Below are 24,481 nucleotides of genomic sequence, written 5' to 3' on the forward strand. Positions count from 1 at the left end.
CCTCCACTTCCCTAGGGCCCCAACCACACCATCATGCCTTGTGGGACTCTGACAGGAGGTGTCAATGTCCCTGCCCAAGACTTCAGATCCTCTGGAGATTGTCTCTCAGATGTGACCGAAAGATGGAAATGGTGACAGCCTAATATGGTTCACAGCCTAATATGGTTCACAGCAAGTAGCACGGCATTTGAACCAGAAGTGCTAAAGGGGACTGGGGAATCTCCCAGCCCACGGTCTGTTGCAGCCTCACTGGGTGCTTCCCATGGAGCAAACAGGAGCCCAGATAGGAGGGGTGCCGCCCTGCTGACAGTTAGCCAGCTACTACTACTGCCACTCCCAGCTTCCCAGCCACTTGAAAGGGTAAGAGAGAAGAGCTCTTCCTGAGGCAAAGGAGGCAAAGAGGCCTGACTTACGGTTCTTTGGGCTTTTTCTCTCCCTCTGGCTGCCACTGAAACTAAGTAAAAGCTGAAATTGTAGCCACCCTCTCTGTGGGTTGCACACTCCCACTCCCGTCACTGACCCCAGCCCTGGGTCTGAGCCCAGCGCGTGTGCCGGGAGCAGGGGTAGGGAGGGGGGTGTTGGCCTTGCTGACAAAATCCATTTGGAATTTCTCAAGGTTGTGGTTTGGGGCTTAAGTTTGCCACAGAGCGTGTCTGATGGAAGAAAAAAGACAGCTAGAAAGAGAGAGGAAGCCAAAGGGGATTCAGAGGAAGGAAACAGGAAAACGCAGAAATATTCTTGCTGTGACTCCAGTGGAGATTCTCCTCCCTCTTCCTGAGTGTGAGAAATTCCCATTCTGGATATCCCTTACTGTTATTCTTTCATATCCTCTGTCCATTCTAGCTGCATCCCATCCTTCCCCAAGTCCCCCATAAACACAGAAGGCTCAGTCAGTGCCTGAAGGGTGAGATATCTTCCTGCCTCCATCAAATTTCCAAATCCAGAATTTTCAATGCTCAATGGAAATTCGGGACATAAACTTTTGCCATAAAGTGCTACCCTAACCCAACACTCCTCAAAATGTCTTGTTATCCTGGTGCTACCATCATTTCACCTAATTTTGAGAGTCATTTGGGTAGCAGATCTATCTATTGCCTACAGGAGTGGAGAGAACTATTTCTACATTTCCTGGCCAAGGGAAGATGACCTGTTAGAGTAAGCATCTTACAACCCCATAAACGTTCAATCACTCATAAAATTCTAAGTGTGTGATGCATATACCTTTTCTGAACTGAAAGCTAAATGATTTGTTTCAAAGATACTGGGAATATAAAGATTGGAATAAAAGAAGTTTTGTTTTCTATAGTTATGGTTATCTCCTAAAAGATAAAGGAATTATTTTACAAAGATTAAATGCAAAAGAGCTCTAAATAAAGGACAAAATACATATGCAAATAATTCGGTGGGAGAGCATGCTGGTTCACTGGTTTCCAGAGCAAAAAAGAGTCCTTTTTTGAGTACTGGAATGCCTTCTACATGCTTCTCATTAGTCTTGTATCTGCCTCCCAAGCTCCCTGATTTGGAGCCAGAGAGAAAATCACCTGCTCTTTTGGGTTCAGGTTTAATGTTGAGATACTTTCAAGACTTGAAAAACCCAGAACAGAGATGACCTCGTGGTGTAGGGAAGGGGATCAACCAACTACAGAGGACCAAATTCAGTCTGGCAATCCATTTCTGCAAATTCAGTTTTATTGGACAAAGCCACGCCTATCCATTTATGCACGGCCTATGGCTGCTTTTGATCGACAACAGCAGAGTTGAGTAATTAAGGCAAAGATGAGTAGTTGTGACAAAGCCAAAAAACCTAATATATTCACTGTCAAACCCTTTGGGGGAGGGCACGGGGGTGGGGTGGGGAGGGAGGATTGCCAACCATTGTTCTAGAGCAGCCACCAAGGCAAAATCTGGAGCTGAGGCACATAGTAAATAAGGCCTATGTTTGCATCTCTAGACCCTCACTCCTTGAAGTCTCTCTTGGTTTTTCACACTAAAAGTTACCAGCTAAGTCACTGAGGACCATTTTAAATCCTTTGTGGAACCAGGCAGGATATACATAAATAAAATCATTGTGTAGGAGGGTAGGAGATTAACCTGAAAAAGAAGCCATGGACTGGGATCCGAAGTGTGGGCAGAAATATCACCATCTGCATCCACTGGTCCAGTAACTTAATTTATTTTAGTTACAAACAAGAACCAAGAACAAGTCTCAGTACAATAAATTATCCATTCCCACATCTACTACTAAAGAATGAAAAAGAGGCTCAGAGTTCTAGGTAAATCTCTACCTTTGGAGGGTCCCCTTAACATCTGAATGTGGGGAGACAGCCTCCCTAAGGGCCTAGGCAGACAACTGTCTCAGGAGAAAGCACCCCCCAGCACTCTGTCCCTTCCCTAAGAAAAATCTCTCTTCACTGTCTTCCAATACCCCACAAAATGGGCCCAGGCTGCAGCAGTGGAGTTTGGAAACAGCAAATACAAGTGAGTGCTCACTTTCTGAATATAGGCCTTAGGTTCACACAATGCCTGGGGCTATCCCTCAGAGGAGAAGAGTGGTCAAACTCTAGGGACTGCCAGCCCAAAGAAGTATGCATCAGATTTAAAGGGACCTTTGGGTGGTGGAGGGGGGCAATACAGTGCATTTCATCTTTGCCAATTCAGGTGTTTAAAGAGCAGAAGACAGGTGACAACTTCTCCCAAGGCCGGCCTACTGTGGGGGAGAAGGCCACACATCACAGACTCCACCTGATCTGCACCAACCCCAAAGCTATTTCCAGGTAGATACTTTGAGTTTCCAGGGGCCAAGACTGACCTGGACAGAAATCAGAGCAAAGGGCTGAAAAAGTGACCCTCCCCTTCCCCAGCTCTGCGGTGAGGCTGACCCTCACTTACACACATTAACCCACTCTGTGACCTTGCACTCATCACACAGCACGTAGCAGCACCAATGGAAGCGACAATGACAGCGCTCAACTCGTGTCTGCCGGAGCACATTGTGCCCACGGCCACAGCACAGGCTTCCACAGCCATCCAGCAAGCGGCTGGTCTTGTTGCAGGCCCGGCCCTGAGTGCCTGGGGAGCCCACGGTGGGGTCTCGCTCACAGAAGTCAGGAGACTTCTCAAAGTAGACCAGCTCTCCTGAGAGGCGACGGGGACGCAGGCGGGGTTGGAAGGCTCCAGAGTTGCGGTTGTGGGTATCGATGAAGATGGCCTGACCCAGTCGCTCTCTCAAAGCTGCCCCCACTGTCCGGAACTCTGGAGCAGCCCTCCAGCATGTCTTGAACTGGCAGCTGCCTGACGTGCCATGGCACTTACATTTCCGCTTCAGATTTTCAGTTACCACCTAGAGCATCAGAGGTGGAAGAAGGGAAAGGGATTGGAACAAAAGGACAGAGCAAAGAGGCACATGAGAGAGGAGGGAACAGAGATCACAGGGAGGGACAAATAGAGGCAAGAATGGCTATGGAATATCAGAAAAGAAAGGACACTGGGAGGCTGACTAATAACCCATCGCTGTCACTGCATGGTTGGAGAACTGAAGCCAGAGCAAAGTGATTTGTCCAAGTCTTCAATTCACTAGCTGCTAACAGAGACTCAGTTTAGATAACTAGCTGGCAACAGGACTCAACTTCAGTTATCCTGACTCCCATTTCAGTACTCTCTCCAAAGTGAGCACTGCTAAATAAGGGAGCCTGGCACAAAGCACCCCTAAATTCTGTCAAGAAGGCAGCTGTAATAATAGGTACCATATAATGAGTACCTGCCCAAACTAGGCACTATGCGGTTATTCTAGTTGCTAACTCACTCTTAATGACATTGTGAGGTAAGTATCATTAGACTCTTTTTTTTTTACAGATGCAAAAACTGAGGTTAAGTGACTTGCTCAAGGTCACCCAGATGAGTGGCAATAACCCACCACTCTCATCCTCTTACTCTGCTGTGCCTCGCAAACTCTAGCCAGGCCTGGAAAGCTAGGGAGACCCAGGACAAGTTGCACACACATACCTGGCGTCCCACCCTGTTGTTGTGGATCCGCATTCGTGCCTGGATGTCCCGGGGAGCTTCCCTGGAATCCAAGAAATCCCGAGAGAACTTCTCTCCAAAGTCCATGTCATGGTTACAGCCACCCCATTCCCATGTGTCCTGGGGGCCAGGGCCAGGGCTTGAGCCAGTGCCTGGGCTGGGCAGGGGGTGGGGGAAGCTCTTGCCCCTGGACAGCGCCTGCAGCTGCAGCAGTTTGGCCCTCAGCCGGTCCTGCTCACCGTTGCCCTTCCAGCCACAGCCACAGCTCCCCAGCTTGCCCAGGCTGCAGGCCGTGGCCACCGCATGCATGACCCCAGCAGCCAGCATGGAGAAGGAAAAAGCACTCTCACGGAAACCTGGGGGTGGAAACGGTGTGGTTGGGGGGTGGTTAAGGTTAACAGTTGAGAGTAGGGAGGTGGAAGGAAATAAAACAGCCACCCGCCAATCCCAGAAGTTCTCAACTGAATCCTGACCCTGCTATTTACCAACTGAGTAATTTGGGAGAAAGTCATGGGAGAAGGAAGGGAACAGAAAGCCCAGAGCCTCAGTTTCCTCATCTATAAAGGGAGAGAATGAGTTGAGATGATCTCTGAGGCCCATTCTCGCTCTGTAAATCTGAGATATTCTGGTGTGGATGAAAGAGCTAGCCTAAAGGGAAAGACCCCTGGGTTTGGGAATGGACTAGGAGGGAGTCCCTGAGGTCTTTGAAGATGTGTTTGCTGCGTTCTACATCTGAAAGCCTTAGAAATTCCCCAGCCCTGCAGGGAGCTTGGGTGGGGTGGAAGCAGAGATCTTGGGTTCTTTTTTTTTTTTTTTTCAGGTTATTTTAATCAGTCTTTCAACCAGCCTACCTTACACCACCCTAACACCCAGAAGCACTGAAGCTGTGGAGTTGTCCTTCTCCTTTCCAGTTTCTAGTTTTATATTTGCGCTTTAAGACTGCCCTTTCTGTTTATCCTAACCTGCTATTACTCTATAAAGTGCTGGGAAGGGGAGAGAGGTGGGGATGATTTTCCCTAAGGCCCTTTTAAACTCTTGGCTTCTTTGTTATGTTTTGGGGGGTCACAGAGGCCCAGGATGACAAGCCTTTCCCAGGCTTAGGGAGTAGCGCTTCTCATTTGGGCATCAAAGCCTTCCCCTACACCAGGCCCTGTGGAGGAGGGGGTCCTTCAGTTCCTTTATGGCAGGGGCTCTCTGGAGCCTTCGGAGGATGAGAGACAGCACCTCCTTAGAGGCCAGGACTCTCCCACCCCAAGAGGAGTGCTCCTGGCCCAGCCTTCTGATCTCCCCCAACCCCAACCCTCCAGGGGTGAAGCTGTTTGCGCAAGTCTTGGGAATTCCCCTGCAGATGGCAGCTGCCTATTAACCCCGTAGTCCCCAAAGTACTGCCCCCACTCTTGAGCTGAGTTCTGGATGGATCTTTACTCCTCCAGGGAGTAAACTCAGGCATGGCCTGGCAAGAAGCAAAGATGCTTCCCAGACCAGGCCAGCAGTGACCTGTTCTCTGCCCCTCCAGCTGGTCTTCACCTGCTCAGGTGAGAGCCACCTGGGGCCCCCAAAGCACAGAGGAGGGGGCTGATCCCAGGCTTCAAAGCCATCAGGTCTTTGTTCCCAGCCTCCACTCCTGGGAACCCCGGCAATTAGGGGAGTAGGTTTAACCCTTAAATGGTTGGGGGCGTCACCCCACCCCCGCTGAGGCTCTGGGGACACCAGCCTGGGCTTGTCCCACAGAGAGGGAGGGGGAAGAAATCTGGGGGAGGTGTTGTGGGGGGCTTTTGAAGCTTCCAGGGCTGGGGGCATCTCTGCTCACAGGTGCAACCCAGATCGAGCTGGGAGGAGGCAGGACAGAGGGGCCCTAGGGTAGGGGAGCAGGGATGCAGCTGCCTTGCCGGCAGCGTGCACGTGGAAATCAGAAGCACAGGGGCCCAGACGGGTGGCCAAATCCAGATCCGTGCGGCTCCCAGGGGGAATTCCCAAAGAGGCCCCTTCCCGAGTCGTGAACCCGTGCCTTCCCGCCTCCGCTCGCCTCGGCCTGCCCCCCACCTCTCAGCCGCGGCAGCGCAAACCCGCCCGGCCAGGCTCACCGCGCTTGAGGATGGCGCTGTGGTGCGGCAGGCGGCCGCCGCCCTCGAGCGCCGAGCAGTTCCAGCGCTGGTCGCGCAGCTGGTGCTGACATTCGTGGACCGCGATGTGCAGGCCCTGAAGTGCGGACGCCGTCACGTCGGGGCTGCGCAGGCACAGGCCTAGCTGCCGCTTGCTCAGGCCCGACAGCGTCAAGCACACGGTGTTGGCAGTCAGTGGCGGCTCGCCCGGCAGCTTCAGGCCCAGAATCTCATTGCTTAGGGCCCTGGGAACGGAGATGTTTCGGGGTCTCTTGGGGCCCAGGTCTCGCGCCCCCTCCGACTCCTCCCGCCCGTTTCCGTGCTTCCAGCCCAGGGCTTTCTCTTGCAGGCTGGGTGACAGGGGGAACTGCTCACCGACTGCACAATGCCAGAAACAGGAGACCCGCGAGGCCCGAGGGCGGAGGCCGCGGCCGGGGCTCCTCCGGCATGTCGAAGCCCGGGCCCGAAGGCCCCCGTGGGCAGATGGCTCAGAGCCTGCGGGACAGGGAGGCTCAAGGAGGGTTCCGGAATAGGGTGGCTCGCCTGGGCACCAGAAGGATGCCCACCTTCGGGCTCCTAACTCACCAGTGCCAGCCCCCTGACCCTTCTCATCCCTCCCAAACAAAACAGTAAGAATCACTCCTTGATTCTCAGACTCCCAGGGCCCTGGAGGAAAAATCTGTACTGGATCGCTCTGGGAGCCTGACCCAGCCAGACACAAAGCCCGGCACACAGACATACACTCACGTGCAAACTCAGACATATGGACTCACAAAACACAGCTCCACCACCTCCCCACCGCTCCCTCTTTGAGGGCCCCAAGAGTCGCTCACCCCGCCCATCACAGCCTCTTGCCCTCACAGGGCTAGCAGGCGGGACTGGAAGGGGGTTCCCACTACCTACAGACGGCGGGGTGGGGGTGAGGGAGAGTGTCGCCTCCAGGTGCCGTCGAGGGCAGGCAGTCTCTGCGAGAAGGGTGGAGAAAGGGGCTCCCCACCGACTCTACCTGCTTCCTCCCAGTAGGGAAAAAGGGGAGGCGCTACGTGCAGCAGTCAGGTGAGGAACCTGGCTCCCACCTGAAAGGGGACCGCAGCCAAGCCAAGTCCTCTTCCCCCTCTGCCACTTTTCTTAACTACGTGTTCTCCTCGCGTTACCAGTCTGGTCCCCACAGGTCCCAGCCTCAGTCCCCACCCCTCCACTCTCGTGTTCATCGCCCTCCAATTCTGGGGGCATTCCTTTATTTGCTGTGTCTTTATCTCTGACAGTATCCTCAGTTCTCTCTCTGCGTCTCTGTGGCCCTGTGGGCGGATGCTTGTCCGTCTGACTACCCGTGTGCCTATCTGGTCTCCGTGTGCGCGTTCCTGCCCTCCCTGCTTTCCCGGTTCTATTACCTCCAGCTGCTCTGGCGCGGGACCACCACCGGTGGGACTGGGTCTCCTGGGCTCAAACCTTGGGGAGACCGCCTCGGGTTCTGCCCCCTCGGCAGAGTCGCATTCTTCCAGGGCAGGGCCACTCCTCTTCGCCGTTTCCCCAGCGCCGCCGCGGCCGCGGGAGGAAGGGAGGGAGGAAGGGAGGGAGTGATCGAGAAAGCGGGCGAGCAAAGGACTAGGGGCTCTGGCTCTATTCGCGCCCAGATGACGGGCGCTCTGCCTCGGCTGACAGAGCTGCAGCCCCTCCCGGAGCCCGGGGCATCCCCACCCCACTCCTCACACCCCCACCCCCCGCCTCGACCCGGGGAGCGCTGCCGCTCCCCCTCCTCCCAGCTAACACACACACACACCCTCTCCCCCGACGCCGGGTTCAGGCTTGGCCCCACTGAAGGGGGAGGTGGCCCAAGTTCCTCTCACCTGCTCTGGAGTCGCCAAGGCCGAAAGGAAGGTGCCGTGACCCAGACTAGGGATTGAGGACCTTGGCTCCAAGTGGTCATTGTTCTTTGCCTCAGTTTCCCCACTGAAAGCTGGATGGCTGGAGGGTACCTTTGACAAAATGAAGAGGGAGCTGAGAACCGACTTCCTTCCTGGACATTGGCGTATGGAGACCTCCGCGAGAGCACACCGCAGGGCACAAGGAGCTGGCAGGAGAAGCTCCCTTCTGGGTGGCTTGGCTTCCACCCACCTCCAAAGGGGGGGAGGGAGAAACTCTGCGCCTGCCCCTTGGGAGGGGTCATCTTTGGCCTCAGTGTTTAGCCTTGACAGGGGATCTGGTAGCCCCAAAGATCTTCAGCCTGCCCCTATGATTCCCTCTGTTTACAGTCATCCTTGTCGGCAGAGGTCTCCTGCTCTTCCCAGGTCTGCACCTCTGGTGGTCCATATTCCAGATCCAGGCTTGAACACTTGCTTCACATGGAATGAGGACTGCCTCTGACTCCCAGATGAGCCCAGCCCAAGGAGAGCCAGAGAAAGAGCCTGATCTTGGGATGCACAGATGAGGCAAAACTACCTTAGGGAGCTGCAGCGGCAGTGAAGGGGTTAGGCGCCACTGCACTCCTGCCTGACTCACCCTCCCAGCTCTAACCACTGCGGGCTATTTTTGCCAGAGAGGGGCCCCAGGCTTCCCAGCCGCCCCCGGCCCCTGCCAGACCGCAGCCCAGAGCACGGCTGGCCCCGCGTGCCCAAGGCTGGCACATTGACTCAGAGACAGGCCCCCCAGAGAAGCACAGCCACAGGGCTTAAACCCACAGCCACAGTCATCCCTTTCTTGGTGGTGGCCATGTAGCTCTGTTGGGCAGCCAGCTTCCATCTTGCACTGCTGCAGGTCCTGCCTCAACTGCAGGGGGCACTGCAGTCTAAGGGGGCAGAACTGTCAACAAGCAACAGTGACTTTCATCTGTTGGGTATTTATTGACCACCCAGAACAGACTGGGGAAGTGAAGTACCATGGTTCCTGCCACTGGACAGCACCACAGAGGGCTTCTTTTCTCTGCCTCCCCACCTCTGGGAACAGAGGGAAGAGGAGAAGGAGCCCTAGATCTCTTGCCCTCCTTCCTGATGAGGAGCCAAGAATCAAACCATGTGTGGTTTTGAGGCCACTAGAATCTGCAAGCCCTATCTCAGTAGCTTTTGGCCTTACACCTGGATTCAGCGATTCTCACCAGTGTCCTTGTCTTGCATGTCAGCCTGAGACTTCACCCAGGTCCCTGAAAGAGGAGGATGAGGTTTCCTGTGACCCTCTTCTCCCATGCGGACCTCTTGAACATTTGTATTTCTCTTTGTGTCTCTGGGTCTCCCTCAGGTTTTGGACTGTTTCTTCTGATTTTACGTTTGTCAGTCTGCAGTATAGTCAGGTGCCAAGAAAGGACCTGGGTCGGAACTATTGCCATAGATTCTAACTTCTCAGTGACCCCAGGGCTCCCCATCTCGGCCTGCCCCAAATCCAAGGCCCGACTCCAGTTCTCTCTCTCTGCAGAAGCCTAGCTCTGGGCCAGAAGGCCACAGGCAGGCAGACTGGGTGGCCTGAGCTGGCCCCCAGTGCCCTCAGTCCGACCGGCTGGCCTGAGTGCTGACCTGCAGGCGGCTGGAGGGTGGTGGAACAGGCGGGGTCTGGAGAGGGCTGCGGGTACACACCCATTGCCTAATACCCCAAGCACGCGGCCAGCTCCAGGAAAGGGGAGGAGCAGGAACCAGAGAGACCTTGACAAGGGTTGGGGCCAGGACAGGAGGGGGAAAGTGAGGGGCTGTCATTACTTCAGGGAGGGAGTGAGAGCAAGCTGGTTCCCCTTCCCCTCAGTGAGAAGAATGAAGGGCTGTCTTCCAATCGTGATGATGGAGGGTGTAGTGGGAGCAATCTGGGAAGAACACTGGGGCCCTGGAGGGCGGGAGTCAAGGAAAAGAGTGGGGGCCCCTGGAGATTGTGGGATCGAGCAACTGAGGCGGTGGCTAAAGCCGAGCTCAGCCTCCGGAGCCTCCTCTTCCTCCCTGCCCCCGTCCCCCATCATGTTTGCCTTGGCCCGGGGTCCCGGGTGACTCATGTATTGCTGAGCCGCTGATAGGGGCGGCCCAGCCCGGGGAACCCAAATTATAGGCCCAGGAGGGATGGATGCGCCCGCGGCAGTGAGCTCAGCTGTACTGCCCACCCTCTGCCTCACACGCCTTCTTCTGCAACACATTAGGCCACCACCCGGAGGCACCAAAGTGTCCGCAGCCCGACTACTTTGGACTCTCAGGAACATCCTCTCATTCAGCATTTCCCCCAGCAAATCTGTGGGATTATCCTAGACAGAATTTTGCCCCCTTCCTTGCCAGAGGCTGATGCCTTCCCAGCTCAAGGGGGCAGTGCCGCCTGCTGGTGCTTCAAATAAAAGGTAGGCTTCTCTACTTGTAAACCCTGAGCCCTGGTCCCCAGCTTTCTTCCCAGGAAAGCTCCTTTCCCCTCTGACATCTCTCTCCCCTATTTCTATTCCAGAGGGGTTGTTTACTACTGGTTTTCTACTTCAAGACTTTAATTATCTGCAGTCAACAGTGATACAGAGGAACATAAAGTAGGGTAAAGGAGATAGGTAGTAGGATTCCATTTCATATAGGGGGAAGGAAAAGTCAGTGTGGGAACAAACCCATGGAGACATCTGAGGAAGAGCATTTCAGAAGACAGAAAAGCAGGTGCAAAGATCCTGAGACAGGAGCTTGCTTGGTATGTTCAAGGAATTAACAAGGAGGCCAATGTGCTGGGGAGGAAGAACCCAAAAGGGAGAGAGTGGAGTAAAATGAAGTTAGAGAACAAGGAAGGAGCAGGGTTAGATCATATAGGGCCTTTTAGGCCACTGTAAAGATTTTGCCTTTTCCTTTGAGATGAGGAATCAATGGAAAATTCTGAGCAGAGGAATAAAATGATCTGACTTACACTTTAGAAAGAGTGGTTCTGGTTGCTGTGTGGAGAATAAACTGTGAGAGCAAGGGTAGAAGCAAGGAGATGTGTTAGGAGGTTATTACATTATATAGGAAAGAGAGAACAGTGGCTCAGAGCAGTGTCATTGAGGTGGAGTGGTTAGAATGGATCAGATTCTGCCTATAGTTTGAAGACAGAAGGACAGGATTTGTTGATTGATTTGGCATGGAGTATAAGCAAACAGATGAGTTAAGGATGACTCTAAGATCCTTGTCCTGAACAACTGAAAGGATGGAACTGCCATTTACTAAGATGGATGACTGGTTGGGCAAGGGAAGAATCAGGCCTTCAAGTGCTAGACCCATACATTTTGAGATACTTATTCAAGTGTTAAATGTGCAAGTCCAAAGTGCGGGGCCAGAGATATGTTCAGGAGCATGAGATGGATAGTTCACCAAGGGAGTGAGTGACTGTAGACTAAAAAGAAGCTCCAGATTGAATTGGGCTGCACTTCAAGAAGAAGGAAGCAGTCAACTCTGCCTGCTGTTCCTGAAAGGCTGATTAGGATGAGAACAGAATGTTGACAGTAGAGCAACCTGGAGGTCACAGATGATTTTGATAAGGAGGTGTAGTAGGTTCAAAGGTGTCATTTGGGTGGAAAGAAAGAATAATGAAAATAAATTGGTGCCAGTGATTATAGCAACCCTTTTGAGTTTTGCAGCAGAAGAAAGCAGAGAAATGGAACAATCTTGGGTGGTAATGTGGAGCAAATGAAGCACCTCCCATCTCCATGGGGTTTTATCAATCCTCCAGTCCTAAAGACTACCCAGGCCCCAGTGGGAAGAAAGTCCTAAGGCACAAAGGACAAGCTACCCATGTTACCTTGTCTATTTACTTGAGCCATCTGCACCAGGGGCCCTCTGCAGAGACTGCTGGCTTTTGGACTGTGGAGGATGCAGGGCCAGTACATCTTGTCCCTCAGAATTGAATCCCTGGAGGGGTCAGGTATACTGGACTAGGCAAAGGGCCTGGGAAGGATATTCCCTTCAAAAATAACCTCCAGCAGGCTTCATTGGGGTTAATATGCATCTCATTTAAAACGTAAATACCCCAGGAAGATTAATCAAACTTACCTGGCATGCACTCATTAGAGTGATTTCTCTGCCTTGGAAGAGAGGCCTGGTCATTTCTGAGACTTGGAACTCTTGAGAATTAGGAACTCTTTATTATTTCTGACTGATATACTCAGTCAGAAAGTAACCTAGAGACAGGGGAGATGAAAAAGAGAGGATTCAAAAGGGAGACAGGAAGATTCTAACGATTATTTTTATTTATCTGTCAATTTTGGGACAGGCCCACAGCCTGCTGTTGGTGCACATTCACAAAATGTGAGTAAGATGGAAAGAGCATGGGCTTTGAGCTAAAATGATCTGGGTTGTAATCTGCCTCCACCATGTATTCATTTATTAGCTGTGTAGACCCTGGACAACTTCCTAATCTATTTTTTTCCTTTGTAAAATGGGGAGAGAGGAGACACATAGAGGAGGAGATCTCTCCTTCCAGGAGCCATCTGCGTGTGGTGGGAGGGCATAATAACCAGGCTGGCAATGCTCTCTATGCCCCATATAGGTAGCAGCAGCCACTTCAGTAGGAGGCCAAGGTGGCCTTGAAGCTATTTGGAGTCCCTGGGAGGGAAGAGAGAAGTGCACAAAAGGAGGAGAGGTTGCAAGCACTCTTGACTATCCTAGCACGGTGAGAGTGGAAAGCGCCAGAACACAAAACATGTCAGAAAAATCCAAAAAGAAGTAGACATGTTGAGGCACAAGTTCCCTATTCTGGGTTCAGTTTAGCCAGCCGCCCTTCTCTTCCCAGCTTTCTCCCACCATACACACCCAACATCTACTCCACTGCCCTTCCTTTCTGAGCCTAGTCCTCAGAGACTCAGCCACTCCAGGCCTTGTCCATCTTGATACAATCTTGGTTGCAGGCTCAGCCTCCTCCCCCAGTGATATGCACAGGTTGACACATGCCACAGGGTGACACATCAAACGATGACACAAGGTACACAGGGTGAGAGTGACACATATATGCATATTTAATCTTCCCACCCACACACACACTCATCCACCCGTCCACCCACCTCCACACACTGTCCCAGACACTCTCCGTCAGTCTGTCTTCTGGGTCTCTCCTGACAGTGGCTGCCACCTCCTTCCCGACACACAGGAGATGATGCACTGCCCCAGGTGGTGTCTGTGACAAGATGACTCGATGATCCCTTCTGACCTGAGCTAAATTCCAAGATTCTTTGGAAAGGTTCCTAACATCCCACCTCAAAACATGGAGTTTCTGCACAGGACGACATATATGAGTGTGCACCCTCAGAACACACACACACATTTGCACACTCACATGTGCATTGTCCCACTTACACCACACACTCACAGCCACGTATGCGCTCCTTCCCGCCCACAAGCACAGACTGCCATCGCCTCAGGTTTCTCCCCATGGCCAGGCTCTGTTCAGCTCACCCCCCAACCCACCCCCGGGATTTCCCTGACCACGGCCTCAGCCCGACCCCAAATTTCCCCCTTTTCCTTCCCTGTTCAGCCTTCGGGGGTGGGGGGCTTCCTGGCCTGGGAGGCGTCTCTCCAGAGTACCTGACCAGAACCGCAGCTTTCCTTCCATTCAGGATGGAGAAGAGAGAGGGGATGCCGGCGGGACCCGGGGTGACGTCGAGGGGACAGCCCCATAGCCAGCGGGCGAAGCGGCTTGGCTCCAGGCGGATTCTGCCCGTAGCACATTGTCGCCGCGCCCCCTGGCGGACGCTGGTCCCCGACGGGCTCCGGACGCAGAGTGAGGCGGGCGCGCGTGGGAGGGTGTCCCAAGGGGAGGGGTCGGGGGCCAGTGCCGGCCCGGAGGCGGGAGCCACCGGGCAGGGGGCGGGGGTGAGCCCCGACGGCCAGCCCGTCAGCTCTCGGCTCAGACGGGCGGGATCCACGGCCCCGCTCTCGCTCCTCATTGTCTGCGCCCCTGACCGGTGCGTCCTGGTGCCACAGTGCGGCCCGGCGGGGCAGCCTCCTATCGTCACTTCAGCCAGCGTCGCAACTATAAGAGGCGGTGCCGCCCGCCGTGGCTGCCTCAGCCCACCAGCCGGGACCGCTAGCCATGCTGCCCGCCGCCCGCCCCCAGGGCTGGTAGAGCCAGACTGCGAACTCTCGCTACTGCAGCCACCGCCGCGTCCCACTGTCGCGGGCAGCAGCCAAAGCCGCCCCAGAGCAGGCAGAGCGGGCAATGGGGCACTGGGCGCTGCTGCCTGGCTGGGCTTCTGCTACACTGATGCTGGCGCTGGCCGCTCTGCCTGCAGCGCTGGCCGCCAACAGCAGTGGCCGATGGTGGTAAGTGAGCTGGTGCGGAGTCGCCACTTGTCTCGAGGCGCAGAGCCAGGGGCCAGCCCCATCTAGCTCCCACGCTCTGGGATCCGTCCACAGACAGGCTCACTCCAGGGCACTGACTTGCCTCTGAGACACCAGAGGGGCGCTCTGGAGTGGAGGTGCCCCAGAGAATACAGTTCTGCTGAAGTGGGGTGAATGGTCTGCCCGCGGCGGCCCACGATACACCAGGAAGGGAACCCATTGCCATCTAGCACCGCCCTTCTTACTTGAGCCCCAAACCCAGCCTCACGGTGGTAGTCACACCACAGGTTCCTCTGCCTCAAGAAGGGAAAGGCCAGGAGTGCTCACCGAAAGGAGGCAAGAGGAGGGCGGGACTCTAAGCATTTCACGCCTTGGGTGGGCATAGACTGCAGGCCAGGAGTTCCTCGCTCAGGATGCTCAACAGGTGAGAGCCAAGGTGGACATCCAGTTGCCCGGCTCCCCATGCCTCCCTCTGTCCAGTCCCCGAACCCAGGGCCTGAGCAGCCCAAGGACTCCTGGGGACACAAAAGCCTGAAGCCCAGCCCTTTAAAACTACTGAGCCTGGGAGCTCGGAGTCTTTACCTTATTATTGATCTCCCGCCGCTCTCTCAAGGAAATAGCCGCGGGAAGAGTAGGGAAGCACGACCTTTTTGGTTAGGATGCAGGTTCCCTTCCACATCTTGAGCTCCTATCATACATCTCACCAGGGGCATCGTGAACGTAGCCTCCTCCACAAACCTGCTGACCGACTCCAAGAGTCTGCAACTGGTGCTCGAGCCTAGTCTGCAGCTGCTGAGCCGCAAACAGCGGAGGCTGATCCGCCAGAACCCGGGGATCCTGCATAGCGTGAGCGGAGGGCTGCAGAGCGCTGTTCGAGAATGCAAGTGGCAGTTTCGCAACCGCCGCTGGAACTGCCCCACCGCTTCGGGGCCCCACCTCTTCGGCAAGATCGTCAATCGAGGTGGGTACCCAGGAAGGTAACGCTTCCGGGACCAGGGTAAAGTGGTGTCACCCTAGGGCATGGGCAGGCGAGTGCAGGGAAGATGTCCCGGGCGCCTTCAGCGTCCACGATCAACACTCCAAGAGCTTTCATGCACAGCGCCAGCTCCGGGCCAGTCGCGTTCTACCAGGCGCTTTCAAGCCGTGCACCTCGGGCACGAAGCTTAACTTTTCTGAACCACTGCCCCAGAGAAAGGGAGCTCTGTGTCCTGGCCACTGGCCACTGCTTTCCGCAGCCCCTCTCAAAGGCGTCTGGGAAGCTGCTCTGAGATTTGGTCATGTGTCTTCCCTCTAGCCCAGCAGGGCTTTCATCGCTGACATAGGCCAAAAGTTTGAACAGCGGAGATGTCTTGGCGGTTCAGAGTTCTTCCGTTCCCCTTTACTCTTTTTCTTTCTGGGGCTGCCCCAGTTCCCCTGAGGAGTCAAAATGCACCCCATCCTCAGTAACGCATGATGACAAGCGTGGACCCGGTTGCATGCCCGCGCATGTGTTTTCTCTCTGAGAACGGCTTTCCGACACAGCCCTCCGGGCGCCTGGCTCTCAGGACAGTAAGGGCGGAGTCGGGACCTGGGACTCAAGGGTCCCAAGCCCTCCCTGAGGGAGCTGGCCGCACCCCCTCGCTGATCCCTGCTCCCTTCCCCCACAGGCTGTCGAGAAACAGCATTTATCTTCGCCATAACCTCGGCCGGGGTTACCCATTCGGTGGCGCGCTCCTGTTCTGAGGGCTCCATCGAGTCCTGCACGTGCGACTATCGGCGGCGTGGTCCTGGGGGCCCCGATTGGCATTGGGGGGGCTGCAGCGACAACATCGATTTCGGCCGCCTTTTCGGCAGAGAGTTTGTGGACTCCGGGGAGAAGGGGCGGGACCTGCGCTTCCTCATGAACCTCCACAACAACGAGGCAGGCCGCACGGTGAGGGGGCTTGAGGGGCTCCGCACCCGATGCGCAGTGTCAGGGATCCCCGAGTCCCTGAGCAGGGGCAAACCTCGGACTTGGGAAGTAACAGGCAGCGATAAGGCCAGGGGTTACGGCAAAGAACCAGGAGTGGCCTTCCTAAGGGAGCAAGAGGTTTGGAAGGAAACCAGAGAATGGAAGAGAGTGGCTGAGGGCATGTAGACCGCAGAGGTTGTAAGTCATGTAGCCCATGGAATGTATTGCCTACAGCTCCCTGTATTGTACAGATTCCAAAAACGAGGCTGAGGCAGAGAGCAGAGGTGGGCCTGGTGTCTAAATATCTGCGGGATATTTCGCGCTTCCTTTCCGCTGGGCGCGGCTAGGGCTGGGCCTTTGCAGAGGTCCCGGCAACGTCCGGAAGGGGGCGGTATCTAGGATGGTGGCCCTGGCTCTGAATGTGCCCTGTCTTTCCCCCAGACCGTGTTCTCCGAGATGCGCCAGGAGTGCAAGTGCCACGGGATGTCCGGCTCGTGCACAGTGCGCACGTGCTGGATGCGGCTGCCCACGCTGCGCGCCGTGGGCGATGTGCTGCGCGACCGCTTCGACGGTGCCTCGCGCGTCCTCTATGGCAACCGCGGCAGCAACCGCGCCTCGCGGGCGGAACTGCTGCGCCTTGAGCCTGAAGATCCCGCGCACAAGCCGCCCTCCCCACACGACCTCGTCTACTTCGAGAAATCGCCCAATTTCTGCACATACAGCGGACGCCTGGGTACAGCTGGCACGGCGGGGCGCGCCTGCAACAGCTCGTCTCCCGCGCTGGACGGCTGCGAGCTGCTTTGCTGTGGCCGGGGCCACCGCACGCGCACACAGCGCGTCACCGAGCGCTGCAACTGCACCTTCCACTGGTGCTGCCACGTCAGCTGCCGCAACTGCACGCACACGCGCGTTCTGCACGAGTGTCTGTGAGGTTCGGCGCGCGCTCTCTCCCAGCAGCCTTGTCCTCAAGCCCAGCCCCAGATTCGCTAGCACCTAAGACCCCGATATGCACCCACCAAGTCCCTCCAGACTGCCACATTCCCTGCGATTCTTACTTACCCGATCATTTCTCCCACCTCCTCCTACCTGGGGACTCCTGAAACCACTTGCCTGGGGCGGCATGAACCCTCTTGACTTACTGATGAACCTGCCCCAACCTACCTCCCTCCCTCTCCGCGGGAGACCCCTTTTTGCACTGCCCCCTGCTTGGCCAGGAGGTGAGAGAAGGATTTGTCCCCTACCCCGTCGGAATCAGCTCCTGAAGATGTTGCTCTGCCTTCTCCAAAGCGCCAGCGCCCTGCCTGCCTCTCTCCCTTCCCTTTATCCTCTGTTTTCTCCAGGTCCCCACATGCTCTTCCAATTCTCCCGCCAAGGGTGCAAACCCTAAACAACACCTGGGCATCAGGGCCCTTCTCCTCCCCACCTACAGCTGAAGCTGGGAGGTTCCAGGGTGAAAGGGCAGCTGTGGTGATGTGGAAAATGAGGTTGGGGGACCCAGCAGATATACCCCCATTCTCTCAGCCTTTGTGGTGGAGCTACTGAACAGCTGTGAACCATGCTTCCCTCAGTCACCTCCTACCCCTTCCTGTCCTGCCTCCTCATCAGTGTGTAAATAATTTGCACTGAAACGTGGATACAAAGCCACGAGTTTGGTGGTTGTAAATAAAACTATTTATTGTGCTGGGTTCCAGCCTGGTTTGCAGAAACCACTTCCATCCCTATTCAATCCCTCTCCATTTTTCTCTCCTTTTGCCCTCCAGCCTTTTCTGATCTCTCTTCTCCTCTCCCCAACTTTTCAAAGATGCCTTTGCCTACCGGAATCAGTATTTCCTTCCACTGTAGCTATTAGTGGCTCCTCGCCCCCACCAATGTAGTATCTTCCTCTGCAGAATAAAATCTCTATTTTTATCAATGACTTGGTGGTTTTTCCTTGAGTCCAGAGCACACTATTGCTTACCTCTCTTAAACAAATGAGATACATTGTTGGGAGGTTTCCTGGCCCTCTGATTCTGACCCTTGGATGACCCCAATAAGGCCACTGGGGATCCAGGTCTCCAGAAGAATCTGGTCAGGAGCCAAAAGACCTGCAGTGTTCTTCTTCCTATTCCTACACCAACTGGCTGTATGATAGTGGGCGAGTCCATAACTGCAACTGCTTCAGTTTCTTCCCTTGCTGAATGGGGATTAAACAACTGTGCCTACTTTTCCTATCTGGAAGAATTGTGAAAATGGCTACTACTGAGTGATAGCCATCACTATGTTCTGCAAAGAAACCGAAGAAGAAAGAGAAGCCCAAGCAGAGAGGGTGCCACTGCCCCTGGTGTAGAGCTTTTGGTCCCTGAAGCCCATTTGCTTCAGCTGTGGTCAGGGCACTGGACAGCAGGGAAAGTAGTCCCCTCCTCAAGACAAGGCAACACCTTGTTAGGGCCCCAGCTCCCAACTTTGGGCTCAAGAGGACCCAGATAACAGATGAAGGGCTCTAGTCCTGGATCCAAAAGCTCAGAGATAATGGTCGGAGAGAGGAAAAGAACAGGAGGGCTAGAAACCTAGTAGAGGCTAGGCTTAAACCAATGTAACCAAAAGCAAACCCAGATGTGGTCCATAACCAATCTGTTAAGCCAGCTGTTCCCATAAAGAGGATTCTATTACTAACAACACCGACAGCCCACAGTCCTAAACCTATCTTTAACTCTAATCCTCTCCCGTCCCTAGTCCCTAGGTCTATGTCTAACCTTAGCCTTAACCCTAACTTCAGCAAACACTAACCCCTTCCAAAGCTTTAATGCCTGCCCTAATCCTTAGACTTCACTGCAGGGAGGACCCAAAGGGCAGGGGGAGCTATGAGGAACCCCACCCCCAAGGGCAACAACTGATCCCAGCCGACTGGAGAATTTCCCCTCTCCCCAGGACTCTTTTGCTGTTCTTGCTGCCTCCCACCTCTCCCTGGATGTGTGAACTCTGACCCCTGTTGGCCTTTGGGATGGGTGTGGGAGTAGGGGAATGGAGTCAGGAGCTGCTCATCCCTGTGAAGCATCCTTTCCCCTTTCACTCCATCTGCCATGCTAGCACCAGCTCAGCTCTGAAGGCAGCTGAGGGGGAGGAACAGAAACTACTGATCCTAGGTAGATGGCACCAGAGAGGCCTTGGGTTTCCAGTAAAGAAGCCCTGCAGAGAATGTCCTGTCTATAATCCAATGAGTTGTTAGAATTCCCCAGCTTCCAAAACAAGAAGTTAATGGGCTGCCAGAGGCAGAAGAGGGGCCTTGGGCCCCTGCTAGACAGCACCCAGACTAGGGAGAAGCATCAGGGTGGGAAGTCAAGGGGTTGGCACTGTTCCAGCCATTCTCACTTAACTTCTAATTACAAGACCTAGACTGGAAACTGCTTTCAGGTCCAGAAGCTAGGCAGCTCTGGGCTGAGCTGACATGTAGGAGCCAGAAGAAAAGTTAGGAAAAGCAGTGAATCCTGTTCTGGCCCTAACTGAACCCTCAACAAATCTGTTGCTTTCTCAGCCACCAGTGCCTGGTCTATTAAACCGAGTGGTTATTGATACCTACTCTCCTTCAGGAAGGTGATGAGGTTTGGATGAGATCATGTACATGAAAACTCAGGCCATTTGAACACTTGCCGACACCTCTTCTGTGTTAGGCATATGCCAAATGCTGGGGATACAGTGATGTTCGAACCATAGTGCTGTTGGGAGGGATTTCCAGGATGGTCAGGGATTCAAGCACACCAGCAGATTTTGTTGGAAAATGAGGGCAGTGTGATGCAGGCTCAGTGAAGTGTAAAGCCCTCTGTACATGCATGCGATTTAGGGACGGACTCCCATACTCAATTCCTCCACATGGAGGCCCTTCACTTCCGGGGGCTGGGACCTTGCAGGGGTTAGGGTAGGGCAGTGTAGTGTGGCCCTCAAGTGGCATGCACTACTAAAACAAACAAACAAAAAGTGACCAAAAGGGCTTTAGGATATGCAAAGCACTACATAGGTGCTAATTATTTTGTTATAATGATTATCTGTGCCATCCTCACACAGGGCTAGAGCAGGTAAATCCAGGGGAGAAAAGCAGCTATGCCTAGAAAGAGGCCTCATTAAGGTCTCAGGGCCCAGAGCCTGCTCAGGGGGTTGTCATAGGATACTGTTCTCAAGAATGGGTCTGATGCCCCAGCTCTGCCCCATCCACCCAGGCTATCCTCCCCCACCTCTGATCTTCAGGTCCCAGGTGCCACACTCCCAGGGAGATCTGAGGCTGCCAGAGACCCCGGATGCAAGTGAGGGAGGCACTCGTCCTGAAATATCCTGGGGGGAGTGGAAAAGCTGAGCAGACTAAACCAGCAGGTCTGCACAGTCCCTGGGGGGTCAGCAAGCTGGCACCACACACACCCTGCCACACGCACCCTGGAAAAACCCTGTCAGTGGGGCTGCAAATACCCCAGGGTCTAGCCCCCTCCCCCCCACCTCAGGCTGGCTCAGTTCTCTCCAGTCCAGAAGGAGAAAAATAACAAAATGAGGAGAAAATAAGCTGTTTGGCTGTGGTGTGAGCAGGAATATCCATACAGAGCTGCCCACCACTCACCCTTACTCACTCTTTCCACACCCAGCCAGGGCGCCCAGCATGAGACAGACCACCCCCCTTCCCCCTCCCCCGTCTGGGCTAAAAGCAGACGCTGGTGAGCGAGCAGCAGGTTATAAATATGCCCAGGGAACTGCCGCCAACTCGCTCCCTTGTCATTCCCTGGGAGGGGATAGGGTGGGGTGGTTCCTTGGGAGGAGTTGGGGCTGCCCTGTTCCCTGGGGCCCAGGAAGAAGTAGGACTTCCAAGAGGCTACTGTATTTTTTTTTTTTTTGCCCTTTTCAAAGGGAAAGAACCACTGCCACTTCATTTTTCCTGGACGTATGCTCATTGGCTCAGAGGTGGGGGTCCCTATCCTTCCTGAGCCATGGCTGAGAGCTCAGAAAGAAAGGGCCCGAGGCCACTCAGTCTGTGTCAACTGTGCAACCCAGTGTCACTTCATGCCCACTTACTCTTAGCAAAACCGAAGTTCATTCATTCCTTCAACAAGCATTTCTGAGGGCCTGCTGAACACCAGGCTCTGTGCAGAAGCACAGCTGCCTGCCCAAGTGCATGCACAGCAGCTGCCACTCCCAGGCGTTCACACCAGCAACAGGCCCCAGCTGCAGACTTACTGGCTTTAACTTAGCAGCCTCATCAAGAAGGGTAAATCTTCAGGCTCCTGGTTCCTCCTTCAGGCTTCTCAGAGTAAGTTGGCAAGGAGTGTTGAGAACAGGGCTCCTAAACTTTCCTGCTTCCACGACTTCCCTGATAAATGAGAGGGTCCTTTCCCTCCTCCTTCCTCAGTCATCCTCCCAATGTAGGAGCCATGTGAGAAAGAAAGAGCCACTCTCTGGGATGCTGAGGGCCACCTGCCCATGCTGCCAGAGCCTCCTGCCTCCCAGCTACTTGCCAAGTAGGTGCCAAGCTTAGCAAAAAGGGGCAGTGCCACCCTGGGAAGCTTCCAGCTCTCCTCGCTGGGGGCTGAACCCCTCCCGCCTCCCTATTAATCCTCGGAAGTGAAGGGGCCGTCCCTGGAGGCCCCTCAGCCCTATTGTGGCCCCTCACCCTCCTCGGCTGTCGTCTAATTAACTCCTCCTGCCCCTGGTTTTGTCTGCCCCCCTTACCCCACCTTGTCGGCCCCGCCCCTCCGCTCGGCCTGCTCCCCACCACGGACATTCCAGCCCGGCCGTGCTGCTGTGCCAGGGCAACCAGGGCCGGACCGAGGCCTAATCCCCCCGCCGCCTGGCTGGGCTAGGGGTGCCCCACTCACCTCCCTGCTCTCTGGGGGCTGCCCGGCTCTGCTGTGGCGGAGACACACAATCGGGACAAAGGCGCAACCCCCAGGGGGCTAACTCAGCCTTCACGCCCAGGTTGTGCGGCATTTGGGGAGTTTAATGAATTGTCCATCATGCCTTTCAGGGCCCGCCCGTCAGCCTGGATTAATCTTCGGAGCCCTGGTGGGGTAGGAGACACTAAGCCTGTATTTATTACTCTCCCATTGTCACTAATTGAGGTAATTATCTGTGACTCTGGCCTGGCCAACAATGCAGCATTCACTCCCGGGACCTCGATGGGCCTGGCTCCCACTCTCAACACCAACCCTCCCTCCTCTCCTCTCCTCTCCCAAACCCGCCAAGGGCTAAGTTGAGCCCTGGAGCATGTTGGGAAAGTGGACAATGTCCCACAATGCCTCACCTTCCAACCAGTGTCTCCGGTACCCACCACTATGGAATTTCAGATAGGGAGAAGCCTGGTCCCCGATAGCAGATGAGAAAAGAAGGCAGCCTGTCTAAGGACAGGTTTGGCTGGCAGAGCCCTCAGGCCACAGAGGAGCACATTTCTGATGCCTTTGGTTTTCTAGATTCTCCAACACCTCATCTCTGGACTGGTGGCACCAAGGTCTCACAGGGTCCTTGTGTGCATCCATCCTCATGTCCTTGTAGCCTCCAAGCTATAGGGTATTAGGAGCCCTAATCCATACTGGTTATACTCTGGGAAGAGTGGGTGTGAATATGATGGGGGAGGTTAGAAGAAAGAATAGGAAAGAGCTTGTTAGGGAGTTCGGGAAGAGCAAGAGGAGCCATCCTGGGAAGGAGCAGCCAGGGGTTACACTAATGTGGCCATGCAGCACCATTAGGGATAAACTTGGATTTGGAGGGGTAGCAGTGTCACAAAGTAGATTTCATGTAGAGATGGCTTTCCAGATCAAGGGGATCAGCCCTGGGCAACAGGTGTGTGTTTGTGCATAAAAGAAAGAGATAGCAAAGGAAGATTTGGTCACAACTAGGTAATGAGCTCCTTGAGGGCAGGAACCACATCTTGGTCGCTATTGCTTTTCCAAGAGCATAACATTGTACCTGACACATAGTAGGTTCTGTCAAATGAAAAGATGGATAGATGAGGCCTGCATTTGCATTGGGGTTAGGGGTCTGTTGGCTCTTCTCTTCCATAGAGGCTCTTCGTTGTATCTCAGCACTTGCTGGAAGGAAATGTCTAGACCAATCCAGAAGAGTTCTCGGATAGGCACTTCACCAGCTACAAACGTAGGACTCTAGAGACCGTTGGAAGAGCGCCACCTTGTGGTGTCTGTTGGGAGAGCTCCTGGAGAGACCCCAGCAAAGAAAGTAGGGTAATCCCTCCAGAATGGAGAGGTTACACAGCGCAGCAGCCACCCACCCCTCCACCCCACCTTCCTATATATCTGATGCTGAATTGCCTGGTCAGTGTTTCTGTGGCAGTTTTATCATTTGCCTGCATTTGCTGAGGGCCTGCTCCAGGCGGAGCTTGCGGGGGATACAAAGCTAAACCAAAGGCACTACCCTTGAATAGCTTGCTCCAGCAGGGGATTCCACAAGATAAAAGACCAACAAAGATTATAATCAAGCAGCAGGAAGAAATGCTATTGGTGCTGAGGAAGCAACTAGGACTTCATAGCTCAAAAACTCTCTGCCCCTCACCCCTCCCTCAATTCTTCTCACTAAATCTCAAATGTTTTATCCTTGCTTTCCAGAGACCCCTCATGATTTGGCTCCTACACATCACTCAGGATCCCCTCCCTCTGCACCTCTGCATTCTCCTCTGTTTCCCATGAAAGCGGTGTGCTTTCCCACCTCTCTACCTTTGCTCACACCCTGGAATGCACCTCTTTCCCATCTCCCTCTGTTGAAACCTGTCTCAATGTCCTTTCCTCCATGAAACCCTTCTAATTCTCCTTGGCAAAGTGGCCTTCCCTCCTGAAGCACCTTCTCAGCAGGGCTTGCATTAGCCGCACATACTGGCTGTCCCATGGATGATTATCTGTGTATATTCCTCATCTTCCTGCTAGGCTTCCAGCTTCCTGATGACATGCGCTCTATGTTTTGTTCATCTTAGCATCCCTCACAGGCACAACATATGCTCCCATTAAGAGAATAAATGGATGGATGGATTGATGAATAGATGAATAGATAGATGGATATATGGGTGGGTGGGGGACAGATGGATTGATGGATGGATGAGTGGGATGTATAACAGATTGATGCATGCATAGATAAATGGAAGGGCAAAGCAACTCTTCTCTAAAGAGTCTTAAAGGACTCATAAAAAACTGTGCTGCGCCAGGGACTTCAAGGGAGGAAGCCCACCCCATGCCAAG

The 24,481-nt window shown here is 54.3% G+C and overlaps 2 protein-coding genes across 2 annotated transcripts; one reads left to right on the forward strand and one right to left on the reverse strand.

Moving 5' to 3' along the window:
• Positions 1–1,673: 1,673 nt before the first annotated feature.
• WNT10B (Wnt family member 10B) lies at positions 1,674–7,766 on the reverse strand. Its single transcript, XM_036891589.2, has 5 exons — positions 7,514–7,766; positions 6,498–6,617; positions 6,105–6,367; positions 4,003–4,376; positions 1,674–3,340 (listed from the first exon to the last, which is right to left on the reverse strand). Exons 2-5 carry the CDS (start codon positions 6,569–6,571, stop codon positions 2,882–2,884), a joined length of 1,170 nt encoding a protein of 389 aa, XP_036747484.1. The 5' UTR covers positions 6,572–6,617; positions 7,514–7,766; the 3' UTR covers positions 1,674–2,881.
• Positions 7,767–14,147: 6,381 nt separating this feature from the next.
• On the forward strand, positions 14,148–18,158 carry WNT1 (Wnt family member 1). Its single transcript, XM_036891599.2, has 4 exons — positions 14,148–14,341; positions 15,067–15,320; positions 16,006–16,271; positions 16,731–18,158. The coding sequence occupies exons 1-4, from the start codon at positions 14,238–14,240 to the stop codon at positions 17,217–17,219; spliced, it is 1,113 nt and encodes a 370-aa protein (XP_036747494.2). The 5' UTR covers positions 14,148–14,237; the 3' UTR covers positions 17,220–18,158.
• Positions 18,159–24,481: the final 6,323 nt, after the last annotated feature.

This window comes from Manis pentadactyla, chromosome 10 (genome assembly GCF_030020395.1).
Source record: "Manis pentadactyla isolate mManPen7 chromosome 10, mManPen7.hap1, whole genome shotgun sequence".
Lineage (NCBI taxonomy): Eukaryota > Metazoa > Chordata > Mammalia > Pholidota > Manidae > Manis > Manis pentadactyla.

Coding starts and splice junctions, on each gene's coding strand:
- WNT10B (XM_036891589.2), bottom strand. CDS start 6,571: ATGCCGGAGGAGCCCCGGCCGCGGCCTCCGCCCTCGGGCCTCGCGGGT. Junction 4,377..6,104: donor CAGCGCCATCCTCAAGCGCG/GTGAGCCTGGCC, acceptor TTCCACCCCCAG/GTTTCCGTGAGAGTGCTTTT. Junction 3,341..4,002: donor ACAACAGGGTGGGACGCCAG/GTATGTGTGTGC, acceptor CTGATGCTCTAG/GTGGTAACTGAAAATCTGAA.
- WNT1 (XM_036891599.2), top strand. CDS start 14,238: ATGGGGCACTGGGCGCTGCTGCCTGGCTGGGCTTCTGCTACACTGATG. Junction 14,342..15,066: donor AACAGCAGTGGCCGATGGTG/GTAAGTGAGCTG, acceptor ACATCTCACCAG/GGGCATCGTGAACGTAGCCT. Junction 15,321..16,005: donor CGGCAAGATCGTCAATCGAG/GTGGGTACCCAG, acceptor CTTCCCCCACAG/GCTGTCGAGAAACAGCATTT.